Source organism: Gavia stellata, chromosome 18, assembly GCF_030936135.1.
Source record: "Gavia stellata isolate bGavSte3 chromosome 18, bGavSte3.hap2, whole genome shotgun sequence".
NCBI classification, from domain to species: Eukaryota; Metazoa; Chordata; class Aves; order Gaviiformes; family Gaviidae; genus Gavia; species Gavia stellata.
The window spans coordinates 12238402-12253534 of NC_082611.1; the positions used below are offsets into that span (position 1 = coordinate 12238402).

Below are 15133 nucleotides of genomic sequence, written 5' to 3' on the forward strand. Positions count from 1 at the left end.
GGTATGTGTGAAATTGCTATTTAGATGAATACTGGCTGCACAGGGGGTGGGGGTAGAGAACAGAAAGCTAAAAAAGATTTACAGATAAAGTAACTGGTAGAAAGCGATCTGCGAAACTGTAGTTCTACCTGTTTCAAGAATGCTGACAGCATACTGATATTGCCTGAAAAAAATTGCTAAACATTAGGAGACTTGTGGTAACTCCCCTCAAGCACAGGAAACAGCCTAGCATGAAATCATGGAGTGCCAGTTCTTTTTGTACATTTCATAGCCAGCATGCCAAAGTAGGTGACCAAAATACATTTAGTCTTGCTTCTTAAATCTAACATCATTTACGACAGCAAGGATTTCACATGATCAACAACAAATCATATACTAGTTAATATACACACAAGTAAAATTGACAGTGATTGTTCAATAAACAGTTTAAAATCATTAAACTGATTTTCAGGACACATACTGCTTTTTTAACACCACTTTATTTAAATAAAGTATGGCTTCCAAGAGGTGTATTCTCGCAACTGCTTTCAATCAATTCCACTTGTTAAGGCAGTTGTTTCCTACCATGTTTCAGGGACTTCAAAAATTCCAGTGGAACTAGTTGTGAGGCTTCCTAAAAGACAGAGTCATGGAACAGTGTATTAAAGACTTCAACATATAAACGATGAAAGGAATAAGAATTAAATCAAGAATCTTTTTATTCTTTCAGAGCATACAAAGACATATTTTCTCCTCTAAAGTAAGGCTCTATATACATTACTGGCAAATCAATATTTACAAAGGGAAACCAAATGATAGTTTATGAGTAGGCACTTCAAAAAATAAATTAAAAAAAGGTTAATGTCAAGTTTCTTACCCAAATGGTAGATATTATATTTTGCAATTAATGAATATTTTTAATCCAAGTAATTTTGGTTTTGCAACAACTGCGATAATAAAGTTAAATACTACTATTTTCCCAAGTGTGCCTGCAATTGTTCTTGTTTAAGGCAGTTAAGACAGTGAAGAATATTTCCAGCCCAAATTAATTGGAGAAGAAAGATGAATCACACTAATACCGATAATGTATATTTCCATAATGCCAAATACAGAGCATGAATTTTATACTTGGAATTACAGCAGTCTTGTCATTTTGCATATGCTTGCATGGCCCAATTGCCCTATTGAACTACAAGAAGAAAGCAACTTCCAAGCACAGCTTTTGAGTCAGCTAAGAAAGATTTTCCTCTACCAAACCAGAAGGAAGGATGCTTGGTATACAATACCACTTTCTGGATAAAAGTGGCTAGAGCAGATATTGAAACGAATTTTTAACTATTAATACCTGAATACACTTCAATACAGGTAGTGCTCCAGATGACCAATAATTAAGATATGACTAAATTTTTTAAAATAGTCTAATCCATTTCTGCAAGAAATTACTAACAAAAGTTGAAATGGAATCAACAATAACTAGATCAATAAAAATCAAAGTCTTTTGAGGTTTAAATTCATATGACCTAAGGTTATTTACTTTTTTTTTTTTGTACAGGCTGCAATAACTCACACAACATAGCAAAAATATCAGGTGAAACCATAGTCATCTGATTGTCACCTGCCTGTGTTTAGTCAGTCAGATACAGTTCAAAGTACTTTGGCTAAAATATATGTAGGTATTAAAATCTGCAAAAACCCCCTTACACCAACCCTAGGTGAAAAGTCTTCAACCAAATAAAGAACAATAATGGCTACAGTTACAAAAACCACAGAGAATATTGCATATACTAATGTATACATCAAAACAGTTTTTAAAAGAAAGAAAAATATTATTTGGATTTATAATTTGTATTAGAAACACTATCGGATTTTTCAAGCATTACAAGTTCTAAAACAGATTAAAAAAAGAAAATTTATAAAATACATAACAGAAGAAAGAAAAAAAAAAATCACTTGGGCAAATCCACAACTTGACACTTTTACAACAAAAAACTACTATTTCTTCTACTTTTCAAAATCTGCATCTCCTGAAAGTGAGATTCCTCAAGTTTCAACAACCAGCAGTCCATAAAATGTGAATGATCTGCTCACAGTCCGGTAAGCCTTTCAAACAAGCAAAGGCTTACTCAGAGCATGTGGTAGATCAGAGCATGTGGTAGACTGCAAGACCTGTTAAGGGTGACTATGATCCACCTGTCCAAAATGTTTGGAAAGGATTTTAAACAGATTCACTTTTCCTCACTGGCTTGCCAAGTGTTATCAGAAAAAAACCACCACTAAGTGATTCATAAATGCAAAGCACCCAGAAAGCTGAAGGCCTGCATTTTTAAAACCCCAGTAGATCAGCACCTGTCTGGCAGCTTACTCCTTCATCGAGTTGTCTCAGAAAGCCAACACGTTCTCAGGAAATGTTCTAGAGAGGAAACCGTTTCAGTAGAGTTGCAGCCTGGTTATTTATACCAGGAGATATAAACCAGCAGTCTGACTAGGTCAAACTGCACTCAACCTAAAACAGCACTGTGGCAAGAGGTGTGCCAGAAGAGTGGTGAGGGGCAGGCAGGTAGACTGTCAAAGTTTTGGCTTAATTGTAGAGGTAAATAATATTCTGACCAGATTGAGAAATTCCATTGTTTTCTCAATTTACAGAAATATCTCATAAATAACTGTAAATAAGGGATGTCAATGCAATATTGTAAGGATATATAGTCTTAAAGTGCTCATTAATATTAGCTTTCAGGGCAGCAGGTACGTTTATTAAAACTGGACTCATTTGCAAGCAACAGAGGTTGTCTAACGACACACATCTGGCATGTCAAGCTATGTGCATTCAATTATGCCATGACTCCGTCCAATCAAGCTTAAGGGAAAATGTCCACATTAAGTTAACCTTACATTTCCTTATAAAGTACTGGATCAACAGGGAAATCTAGTCTAGAAGCCTACTTCCAGAACTCTTTCAATTTTGCTTGTGATATGCAAAACATACTGGGTAACCTTAACTAAAAGTCACATTTAAAAAAAAGAGAGATTGAAAATAGCTAAAAATATTAAAAGAGCTTTATTTTAAGGAAGGAAGTAAGCAAGTAAGATATCAACTACATCCTGCTTCCTTTGGTTTGTCTCAGGTGGGGTTCTGGTTGTTTGTGGGGTTTTGTTTGTTGGGGTTTTTGTGGGTTTTGTTTTTACAATTTTTGTATGATGCAATCTCCAGTTTAAATAACTTACTGCTAAATAACTTATAACAGTGACTTATTGCATTACATTCATAGAAGTCCAGAAAAGTTAAGAGATTTAAGAAAACAACTTCAGTTCTGTTCAGTCTTAGGGCAGTTCCAAACAGAAAAGAAAACCATGCGCACAAACATTGTGCTTACCTGCTGGAACTTGTTCTGTCTTGATCTTTTTGAACTTTTTGGCTCTCTTCTTACCATCTGGAAGGGAGTCTGCACAGGAGTCTGTCTGATCATATTCTGGATCTTGGCCTTCTCCCTCTTCCATATCATCAGAACCAGTTTCTTCCTGAATAGGACTCATGCTTCTCTTTCCCACCGTACTGGTACCTGTAAAACTGAAATGTAGAAGAAATATGATTATGAACAAGTCAAGAATAACTAACTATAACATAGGTACTAGCTATTGTACATCTATTAAATGCTTATGAAGGTAGTAGAATAAGCTGTAGTAAGTGGTGTACCATGAAATTACATCATCTGGAAGATCTGACAACTATAAAATTCTGTAAGTTGGCTATCTAATCCAATCTTAGGTAGATTAAGGTATTCATTCTTTGTACTATAAATGTCTCAGGCTTAGCTGCTATTCTGATAAGATCACTCAACTCAAATGTAATTAAAGCTGTTCTCTATCCCTGCTTAATTTTAATTTTTATTCTCTTAGTTACGAAAGCTCTTGTAAAGCATTCTCAATAGACACTAAGTTATATACAACTGTTAAGCCTCAAACACACATCTTGGTATTGAAGGACTCTACATGCCAACTTCGTCCTCTGTCCTGGAACTATATGCAGTTTTAAAATTATTTCTATTATATAAAGGTAGAGAAAACCACCAAGCTCCATATAATAAACTTTAAATCAGGCCTTAAAGTGAAGAGTCCTACTATCCATCCAGCTGGTAAAATAAAAAGCACAAAAAATTGCACACTCATTTCATAAGTCGTATTTGAATGAAGCCTGACTAATACAGTATGAAGATGAACTTAGAGTTCCATTTCATTCAGCATACATTGAAATAACACTGCATAGATTTTCATTTGACTGGAATGCTATTGTTAAGTTTCCCTGACAGACAAATGACAATATTAAAATCAAATTAGCATGAGTATAAGAAAGAATGCAGTATCAAAGGGGCTAATTAAAAAAATAATTCCCATTACAAACTTCTAGATATGTGAATATCAGCTACTTAAATGTCTATTTTAATGCTCTTTTAGAACAGCCAAATAAAAAAAAAAGGTAGTTTTAGACTTACAAACCTTTAGTTTTTCATTAAGTACACAAAATGGCTGTATGCATCTAAAACATGTTCTATTCTTTTATTTAAACAAAAATTAACATAGAACTTATATAAGAAAGCTTTCCAAGCTATTTTATTTTTTCTTTCTAATCAATAATAGCAGGGAATTATGGTGTTTCAACAAGGTTTCAGCTAAAGGACTGTTAAATTTGGCTGTATAGTTTTGGCTTTGAAATGGAATTTTTTCAGCTGAACATTTTGCAATTTAAAACAGACTCTTTCTGGGATGTCCAAAGGCAATAAACAAACATGAAACATATGATTACGCCTCATGCTCTTACTTCCACTTTAGGAGCGCAAACACCATTTACTCTGATGAATAGCTGGCTTTTCCTCCAAACATTCACACACAGGCGGCCTTCTTGCATCATTTCTTACAAATCATCATTTTGAATCACACCGCAACTACCATCAATAAAAAGACACAAGCCAAAAAGCTGGGTAGAACTGTTTAGCCTACATACACACTTCAATATTGTAAACCAGGCAAAAGCTAGGTTTGGAAAGAAAAAAGGTCTAGTGAAGAAAGAGCATTTAGAAAATGAAAAATAACTCTACACATTTTTTAAAACATTGTTTAGAAAAGTTTGTAAGAATTCTACTTTTGTGAAAGATACTCTAAAAAATACATAAGGAAGAAAAACTCAGGAGCCATAGATTATGATCCCAGGATTTCTTAGACATATTATGAGCACTTGACTCTTAGAAGGGAACTTGCACTCACTGTAGGAAGAAGCTTCCTTTTTGAAAGGTCTTATGGCTGAGTTTAATTTTTTTCAACTTAGACACTTGAGAAGTTATTGCAAATAAAGAGAAACAAGTTCTTGACCTTCAGTGCGCATTTAGCTGTGTACCAAAGTACAAAAGAAAAATTAATTTTAGGCCTCAAGTTCTTCCTGCAGATACATTAAGGGAAAATAACCCAGCAAAAAAATAGCAGCACAAAATCCAAAATATATATATTTTATAATTAAAAACTGCTGACTTCTTGCTTTCTCCCAAAATATTAATTTTATTCTACATTCATTCACTGATTGCATGGATTCTAGGTGGCGAAGGGTTGATTTTTTTTGTGTCTTATTCTTCTTTGACCTAAAATAAGATTCGAGGACTACAGCAACATTATTTATTCACTTAACAATAGTAGCAAATCAGTATGGTTGTATATACAAGTTAAAGCACTACTCAGAGCAAAGTTCAGTTTTCTGATTATACCAGCTATTTTGGAGTAAGTCCATATTTCTGTCTCAATTTCCTTACTCTGTTGAGAAACAGCTAAAGTCAAAGAATCAAATAAGGTAATAGCTATCAGTAATTGTCCAATTCAGATATACTTGTTTAGGATCCTCAGCTGTTTGGATACCTGAACCATTTAGAGATGGAGTCTTACATCAGCCATTAACAAACGTAGCACTTAGGTTTCAAAACACACATGTACAACAATCATCCAGACAATTTTTTTTCTTTTTTTTTAAGAATATGTTTAAGAACGTTCTGAAATTTCTTTTGTATATTGAAATGAGATCGTTCTCACTTTTAAAATAAAATTACTAGCCAAGTGTGGGGGTTTTGGGTTTGGGGTTTTTTTTGGGTAGGGAGAAAACCAAAAAACCAAAACCACACGAAAAGCCTATCATACGTTGCCAGTTGGCAAATCTACTTAGTGAACACAATATAACTTTCACATCAGTCAACGATGATGGTAGGTGGGGTTCCAAGTGTCTTCAGTGATGGCAGTTTCCACTAGTCTTTCCTCAACCTCTCCCTTCTGTTGACCTATTTTGATGCCAGCCCACAGGCAAACCTGAGCAGGATGAATGCCACTGAAGGACAGGTGGTAGAAACAGAAAACATAGGGTTTATTCTGAATTTCTCTTCCTATTAAGTACAATCGTATTCAACAAAGAATACAGTATTTTTGTTAAATTCCAGCAGTATGACTAGCAACATTAGCACTAGATGAATCAACAGGATATGGAGGATTTATGTATCACTCTACTGCCAGAAAGAGCATGGACTCCACCTGATTAAACTGCCCATGAACTTTGTAATGTCATTTCAGCTACTAAATAGCAGTAATCCAACTAGTACTATGGTAATTATTTTGACAGAATCAGCAAGTGGAGGGGGAGCAAAAGGTGGGAAAAAATTATGATGATGTAGCATTAAACATTTTCTGTTTTGGAAAAGCATGTCCTACTTTTTAAAAGACCACTTACTTCCATCATAACAGAGCATCTTGAAATGGCCTGGATATATACAGACCTCCAACTTCAGTATATTTCATTTAAATGAAAACATAAACCCTGTGTTTTCTTGCCACTTTGAACAACATTGAGGGGGGGAATAGTTACTGTCCCATCATAAAAATCAGTCCTTTCAGCTTAAGAGCAGGTGAAATCTGAAATAACACCAGAATAGTGGATATAATAATTTGCTTGCAATATTTATTATCTGTATCTTTAATGACTTTGCTTTTCCCAATTCTTATCTTTTATTTAGTAATAAACAACTATAAACAACCATTTCTGTAAAAAGCAAAAGAATCATCATCAGAAATACATGAACATTTCAAAAATGAGGCAAACTATCTTCAGCAAAATAAAGACATTCAAGGAAGTGGTGCTACAAACAGGACCCTGACTTGACAGAAGATGCAACACTCTTGGTTTTAGCTAGAAAACTTGTAAGGCAAAATGACGTATCACCTTCCTGTACTTCATACTAGTGTAGGTCTTTCACCATTGGCCTTATTTTATTTTACTCATGCCCAGATGATGATCAGGAAAAATGGGACAAGTGACTACAAGTAGAGCAGGGTATCTAGTTTTACATAGAACATACCCTATTTGATTTTTCATGCTATGGTTTAACACTATTTTGCTAAGGAAAAGATCTTAAGTCCATGCATTTAGCAGTCATGACAGAGCTGGCAGGCAGTTACTTGCTAAGCACAACATAGCCGGTACTGTATAATACACAAGAGGCCGTGATCCATCCATTTCGAAAGTGTATTCTGAATAGTGAATGGCTTTAGACAAGGGGATCTTATTAACTACTTAAGTTTTGTCAAATGCATCAGTTTTTCCTCAACTTCTGTATCTGACACTAATAATCAGGCATATTTCCATTAAAATCAATTTTGATATCTAACAGTAGTAATAAGTTATATGCAAGAAGTATATGTTAATTATAAGTGATTTTACCTTGTGACTGCTATTAATACTATTACACTATATTTTCTGAAGAGTAGTTCCTCTATAATATGGGACTATAGTTTTTTTTATTAAGACAGAAATTAAAGAACCTTTGTTACATACTTATCAATCTGTCAATTTAAAGACAAAAATTCCTTACAAGAAATACCCAACAACTTCACTACTGAATGAAAGAGTAGGCAGGATATATTGTCATCATGGAGAGGAACAACTATTCTGCAGCTGTGCTCCCTGGCAGAAACTGAAGCAGTAAGCTTATTAAATAATAAATAAATAAAGGATATAGTAACGTGAAGCTATTATAAGAGATCAGCTGCTAGACACATCACAGTGTTGAATGCTCAACTATATATGATTCAAATTAATCTGGACAAATATACACACATACACATGCACACATATATTTGTCCTGATTGCTTCATAAATATTTTTATTATGTTATATTTTATATATTTTTATATAAAAATGGTTATATATGAAAGTATAAATAAATATTTTTAAGATATCTTTGTCTGGGAACAAAAGGAAAATATTCATCATGAGTGAACTGAAAGACCACAAGGTTTGCAGTTCCATGTTATACCTAACCAGATTAAGACGAAACATTTACAAAAGGTTAGTTGATAGGAGAACACAATCTAACTACTAGCAAATAAAAATAAAATTAAGAAGAACATGTCAAAAGACATGCATGAAAAGGAATTTCGAACAGAACCAAATAATTTTATTAATGGAATAACAAGACAACAAAAATTAATGTAACATCAATTACAAAAGAAGTTCTATCAGCAAAATAAAGGTGGCAATCCAAGGCTATCAAAGTGTTGACCACCTAAAAACAAGGCTGCTTCTTGTGGAATTTTACAACACTAGAAAAAAAAAAAGATTAAAAATTCTCAAGTAGATTAAGCGCTTAGGCATACAACTCATTGTGGTGTATCGTAATTTTAAGGAAAGAATTCACTGAAAATTTTATTCAGCAATTTTCCAAATAATACATTTGTGGTAGTCCTCAAACTTCTTTGTGAGATAACAACAAATCAGCTTTCTGCATTTACTGTTTTCCAAAGTATATGTTAAAAGAATAAGTTGTCTATGGTTCAAACCATAAGCTGCCTCTCTTACCATCTGTCTAGAATCTGTAAGATACCCAAAAAACAACATTCATTGAGGAGAGATACTTCCTCTAGTAGAAATAAAAATAGGACTTAGTATTTCTTTGCAGTAGACTCAAGATGTGGTAAGTATTTTCAGACTATTTAACACAGACTTCATTATAGACCTAAACTGTAGCCACATGTAAACTAGTATCAGGACAATCTTTAGAGCTCCTCACCTCTTCACAGGGTGCACTTGAAAGTTTTGCTAAGTACAGTAGTTCAATTAAACTAACTTCATTGACTATGGATTTTAACACCAGGTTCCTCCATATGTTTTTTAGGGATCAAACATGTCTCTAACACATTCAGAATTCTCACCATGACAAAAGCCATGAAAATTTGACAGCTAGCCAAAATACACACCTGCATTTAATTTTGCAAAGTAGACAAATCATAAGCTCATGTAAGTGAGAAGAACAGAACAAGTTTAGTTTATTTGTTACATGACAGATAACATTTACAGGAAGATATAATGAGAGCTAGAACTTATCATAGCATTCCCAAGATAAAGCAGAAAGATCTCAGTGTTGGTTTTACGACCATCTCATTTGGTCTGTCTAACCAGGGAGAAACAAGCAATAAAAAGCCCCCAAACCCCACCTTATATGTAACTTATGCACTCCACTGAAACTTATTTTTATATAGAATTGATAGACTCGGCATGGGGGGTGATGGGGGGGGGGGGGGGAGGAGGGAGAAAGAATGGTAATAACTTGATAGGTTAATGATATATAATTATACTAACATTAAAAGACCCTTCCCATTCACAGCTACACAGATGACTGAGAAAGAAGCCTCCTGTTACCATCATATCTAAAACCTGTCATTAACATGAGAGGGTAAAAATGGAACAAGAAATACACACAGCAACATACTGTACCAGAATCAAAACTGGCATGTCCTGACTTAATTTTGTCCTTAAATAATTAACTAAAACCCTTTTCAAGTTTTATTCCAAAAACTTAAAGCCATGCAAATATCATCATTTGCGTTTCTGAAGCATAAGGACAACTTCATCAGGATTGCTCAAGATGGTAATTTATACTTTTCTCTGTGGCAGTATTATCACCATGGAAAGTCATCCAAAAAACAAGATGGCCTTTACATGGGTATAAGATGACAGCCTAGTTTCCAGAAGACACAAGCTATTCAGAGGAGTCAAATGAATAAAGGAAATATTTTTTTCGGTTGTAAGAAATGGTGCTACTAGATCAAAAGCTTAGAAGTTGCAATTTGACCTGCCCTCAAGATCCCAATGTTTTAAAAATTTGTCTAATCATGTTTGTGACCAAATTCCCTCTGCTCCTTTACCTATGATCTTGTGACAGCTAATGTACCACTACTGATTTATATGCAAAGAAATATGTACAGAAAAAAAAGTCACCTATTGGTTAACAACTACCTGAAAATTGCTAGACTTCTAATAAAAATGCAATAAAAATATAACAGTTGGCAATGCAGGAAAAGTCTCACCTGTTAACACAGTAGTATCGACTCTGGGAAACGTAAGGTGTGCATTGAGTTTTTAATCGCTTTCTCTCCATCACTTTCCAACTATCTTCTGTACATTTTCTCTTTGCCTGTTTTTCTTCATGTTTTTTCTCAACATATTCTGCATATGTCTGGATCCTATAACTTTCAGCATACCTGCTGGTGTTTACAGCTATGGGGAAGAAGAGTTATGTTATATACAAAACACTGTTAAATGACAGCATGCCGTCTCCTGAAATAACTTATTTTGAAAAGCAGAAGGCAGTGAGCTATTTGTTCTGTTCATATAAATGACTTCTAGTTCCATTGTTAGTGATTAGGAAAAAAAAAAAGAAATTCTCAGAGTCAGACAAAAAGGGTTAAGTGTACTTAAGACTTTTCTTTTAAATTAGAAACCATCAATTCTTCAGTCGTAACCCTCTTCCAGATTGCTTGTTGGCAAGAAAAGATTTCCTGGATTTTTTCCCTTTTAGTCTCATTACTTAACCCAGCAGGTTTATTTTGCAAGTCTGCCAGGAAAAGACGACATTTGCAAAGCCTTTGCCAAAACTCTGTTTGATTGCTGTGAAACATAAGCTTATTTGAGCTGCATTTTTGGTTGCACAAGATATCCGTGGAAGCAGCACTTAACTAATATCCAGCTGTTCCATCCTTGTATCTTTCTAATGCTTGGTCTCCATTTAACTAAAAAAGACTGCAAGTTCAAGGTAGAAGGATTTCTGTCAATGCAAAATTAGAATCACTTCAAAAATAAAGAAAAAACTTTCACTGCCTTCACTCAGCAACAATTTACCAACATTCCTTCAAATCCGAGCATCTTCACAGCTCTCAGCCTTTAGTCTGCAAGCCAGATTCTGGCCTGAAGCCATCACTATAACAGATGAATCAGCAAATTAAACTGACTGTCAACTGGTGTCCTCTGCTGTTTTCAGCCTAACCCATGGAAAGAAAGTATTGTAAACCAACCAGTAAACCAGTTTAAATATATAAAAAACCAACCCAGATTGTTTTTCATATACTTGGGATGTGCATTTTAAAATACCATAATTGTAGTGGAGACCAAAATTCTGATTTCATTATGTCCTTCCAATGTTTTTGTAGAAATTTCAGATATGTATCCAACTTCCTGATTCTAGCTGAAGTGTGGTCATCTTGAATACAGGTATTCCATATTACCTGTAGCCCAAGCACTAGAAATAGCAAGCTCCAACAATTCAGAAAAGATGAGGCAGATGGATGGATTTGGTTTTTTCCTCTTTCAGAATAGATCATCTCTTCTGCATATCGGCTATGCTACTGTGAAATTAATTACCTATAATATCAGTCACAGCATACAGATGCTGCTGCGAAGTCTTTCAAACATACATAAAACTGGACAACAGCTTTGTATATTTCATTTTAATCCCAAGAATAGATACCAGCAATTATGATTAAAAGCCTCATGAGATTGCTGCACTAACCAAAGAGATATTATGCATACCTCCTTTCACACCCCTTATATTTGTTTTGAACTGTGAAGCTACAGGATCTGTTTGTAAGAATTAGGAGTATATTTATTGCCCATGAAGTTATGGCACAGGCATCATGAATGAATTAATAATGCTCACTGGAGTTACTGCATGCCAGCCGACATTCCTCAGGGTAAAATTTGTTTAGCTAAACTCAAGCATGTTTTTACTTGCTAAAATCAAGCACATAGTTACCATGGATCATCTGATAAATAGTGATTTGTTAAAACACAATAACCGTTTCACATTATTTGGTTTGCTATAAACAAAGACCCAAAGTTATGGCTATTCCATTTAATTCCCTGACAGACCCAGCCTGTATGTAAAGGGGGTGGGGTGGGTGGGAAATCACCCTTATGCAGCCTAAAGATAATTTTAAAATCGATCTGTGCGAAAGGCAGTATTTTTGAACAAACACAACTCTGCTTTCGTGAAATAAGGCCTATGTTTTATAGCAACCCATTCATAATACACATACACACACAAATATATGCATATATATATGTATAACTATTTAATATAAAAAATTGTATGCCGAATATATTGCTTCATGCGTTAAACAACTGAAATGAAGGCATATGGAGAATTCTACAGAGCCACACAGATAAATCAATCTTGCATGGTCTTGAACTGAAGAGCTGCTCCCAGTAAAAGTTTAAAATACATTTTCTCTGATGCTTTTTTGATGAATGTTGTCCATATTGCCAAACAAATCAAATACAGTTACATCGCTCTGCATTGCCAACAGAAGAAATGCATCGCTAGAACACTTTGTGAATTCTAACAAACTAAAGAGAACTTAGGGCGTTTATTTATTTATTTCAATCATAGGAGAGAAGACAAACCCTTCTGTGAGAAACCTGACCTAGTAACCAACACCACATGGCTGCATTTCATTACACTAGTTGCAACCGTAAAGTTAAGTTTCTGTCTTATAGTAGAATGATAGTAATTGCACATTATTTTAGGAAAAACATTTCTAGAGTATGGCATCTTCCCTAGTTATCAGGCAAGCTTTTAAACTGGTTGACTGATGTTGAGTGATCCAAGAGGAATGTGTGCAAAGATACTCTTTCACCAAGTCCTTGCTCTTACACAGAGCAAAATCCTGACAGATGGCCACTGACAATATTAAGTCTCTTAATAAATAGACAAATATTTAAGTGAACTGTGTAGGTAAAAAAACCCACAATGTACAAATAAAATAAATACACAGAACTACACAGATTAAGGCTGCAATACTAAACACGCAAGTTTATGAAATACTAAAGTAAAAATTCACCTGTGAAGCCTTAAAGTGACCTCTGTATAGATGCTGTGTAAGTCTTACCTGATCATGTACTACTTAAAACATGGGACTGCTGCTTCAGTCAGATCGACAGTGTTCAATTACTGAGTAGCTAATTCAGTATTTTTTTTTATTCTCATTACTCATTGTATGGTTCCACAGCTTTATTTACTGACTTCTAGGGCTATTCATGCTCCATTTAAAAAATGTGAAGTTTGCATGTGCACTTTTTTCATCATGGCAGTATCCAGCGTTTCAAAGTAAAGCTCTTAAGCTGAAGCAGCAGTGCTATGTGCCTATTTTATAAACAGAAAGCAGAAGTGAAAACTCAATATCCCAAGTTAGAGGGTATCTTTTAAATGAACCTAAATAGAATTAAATTGTCCACTACACAGAGCATTCAATCAGGGCTGGGTTCCTATACAGCAAATATATTAACATATTCCCAGAGAAGCCATAAATAAAAATTCTCCAAAAGAAACAGCATGTGATCACATGGCCAGGGACTTTATCTATGAATAAGCATAATTCACCTATATTATGTTAAATATTAATATTGCAATGCCAATTTCACTGATGTTTGTTTCTGTGGGTTTTTTTTTTTTTTAGCCTATATGCAGTTTTCAGACCTTTAAACATACCTGGACAATTTCTGCTGCAAGGCATCCCACTGTTACACACACGACTAATTAGCTGGACCAGAAATTTTAAATGCACTTCTCCAGCCTCTCCCGCTAGAATTATAAAAGTTATTGATCATTGCTAGTGTCAACTCAATATAAAAAGCATTGGGCACACTCTCTGTTGGCTTCTCTCAGAAAGAGATGCATGAACTTGGAGAGAATTCTCACTAATTAGCCTGCATTTCTGCTGATTTCTGCTCATACCCTATCCTCTCCAATTTGTCTTTTTCCCAGTTCAGTCTTTTCTGGGTGTGTCTTTATCTCATATTGGTCTTACAATCTATCATAACCCTAAGCATTCTTCAATATTAAACTCACTGTTTCCTACTTTCTCTGGCAAGGCAGTACTCCTACCTCCTTTTTTAGATTGTTAGTCTCTGCTACCATTAGGCACCAGTTTTCCCCAATTTAACCAAGCTACATCCCATTATCCTTTTCTGGTTCTTTATCCCAGTTTTTTTTAATGCAGGGTAGTCCTTATCAAATGCATTTCTCTTTAGCGTCAAACCAGTTTATTTTTAAACCTGGTCCAATCACAGCCTCTCTGCTCCATCTGAACATGTAAACTAATCAGTTCCCAATATCACCCCCATTCACGAGTCCCCTGGCCATCCCTTGGCTAAAACAAGGAGGCAGAGCTGGCAATGGGGCTGGAACCATGCGCTGGTCTATGCAGCCCTACAAAAAACCTTGGTGAAATGAAACCTTGGTCCACCTCTAAAAGGACCAGCACACCCCAAACAAGCAAATAAAAACATATGATAAAAATTACTCCATTACCATTATTTTTTTTCTTAAAATAGTCTGGTTTGAAAGCCAAAGTAAAGAACACTGTAAAGAACAAGGACAGCACCAGGACAGCTTTCCCTCCCCCACGAGATTAAATGAACAGTTTTTAAAACTATGAGCAATCTTTAGGATTAGGAAGGAGGCAGGCTGTACTGACTCCTACCAATAAACTACTGTGTTTAGTTTTCCTTCTTAATGTTTCTTCACTTGGAGTAAGTCCATGTAGTACCCCAGAGTTAATTATGAATGGCACTCATTCAAATACAGAAATATAGCGCAGATTCAATCTCACAATCTTTGTGCTCTCTTCTCTCCCAGCACATACAGAGAATCAAGTTCTAAACTAGCTGGCTACTTTACTGTATTATTCAGTGATTTTCAAAATTTCACACACATGTAGAAGAATCTGGAAGACTACAAAACAAGTATGTTCCCTTAGCAGTAAAGAAGTGATCCCAGGAATAAGTGCCCTTTGTAATATGTTA

At 34.9% G+C, this 15133-nt stretch overlaps 1 protein-coding gene across 3 annotated transcripts in view; it reads right to left on the bottom strand.

The window, feature by feature from the left end:
• Window positions 1–460: 460 nt before the first annotated feature.
• The window catches only part of PARN (poly(A)-specific ribonuclease), a 63260-nt gene continuing 48587 nt past the window's right edge, over window positions 461–15133 (bottom strand). For all 3 annotated transcript variants that reach the window (XM_059826208.1, XM_059826207.1, XM_059826206.1), the window contains 3 exons: window positions 10363–10552; window positions 3351–3544; window positions 461–613 (listed from right to left, as the gene is read on the bottom strand). In XM_059826208.1, coding sequence (XP_059682191.1) covers window positions 561–613; window positions 3351–3544; window positions 10363–10552 — 437 coding nt within the window. In that variant the 3' untranslated portion in view covers window positions 461–560. The remainder of the gene's footprint in view (window positions 614–3350; window positions 3545–10362; window positions 10553–15133) is intronic.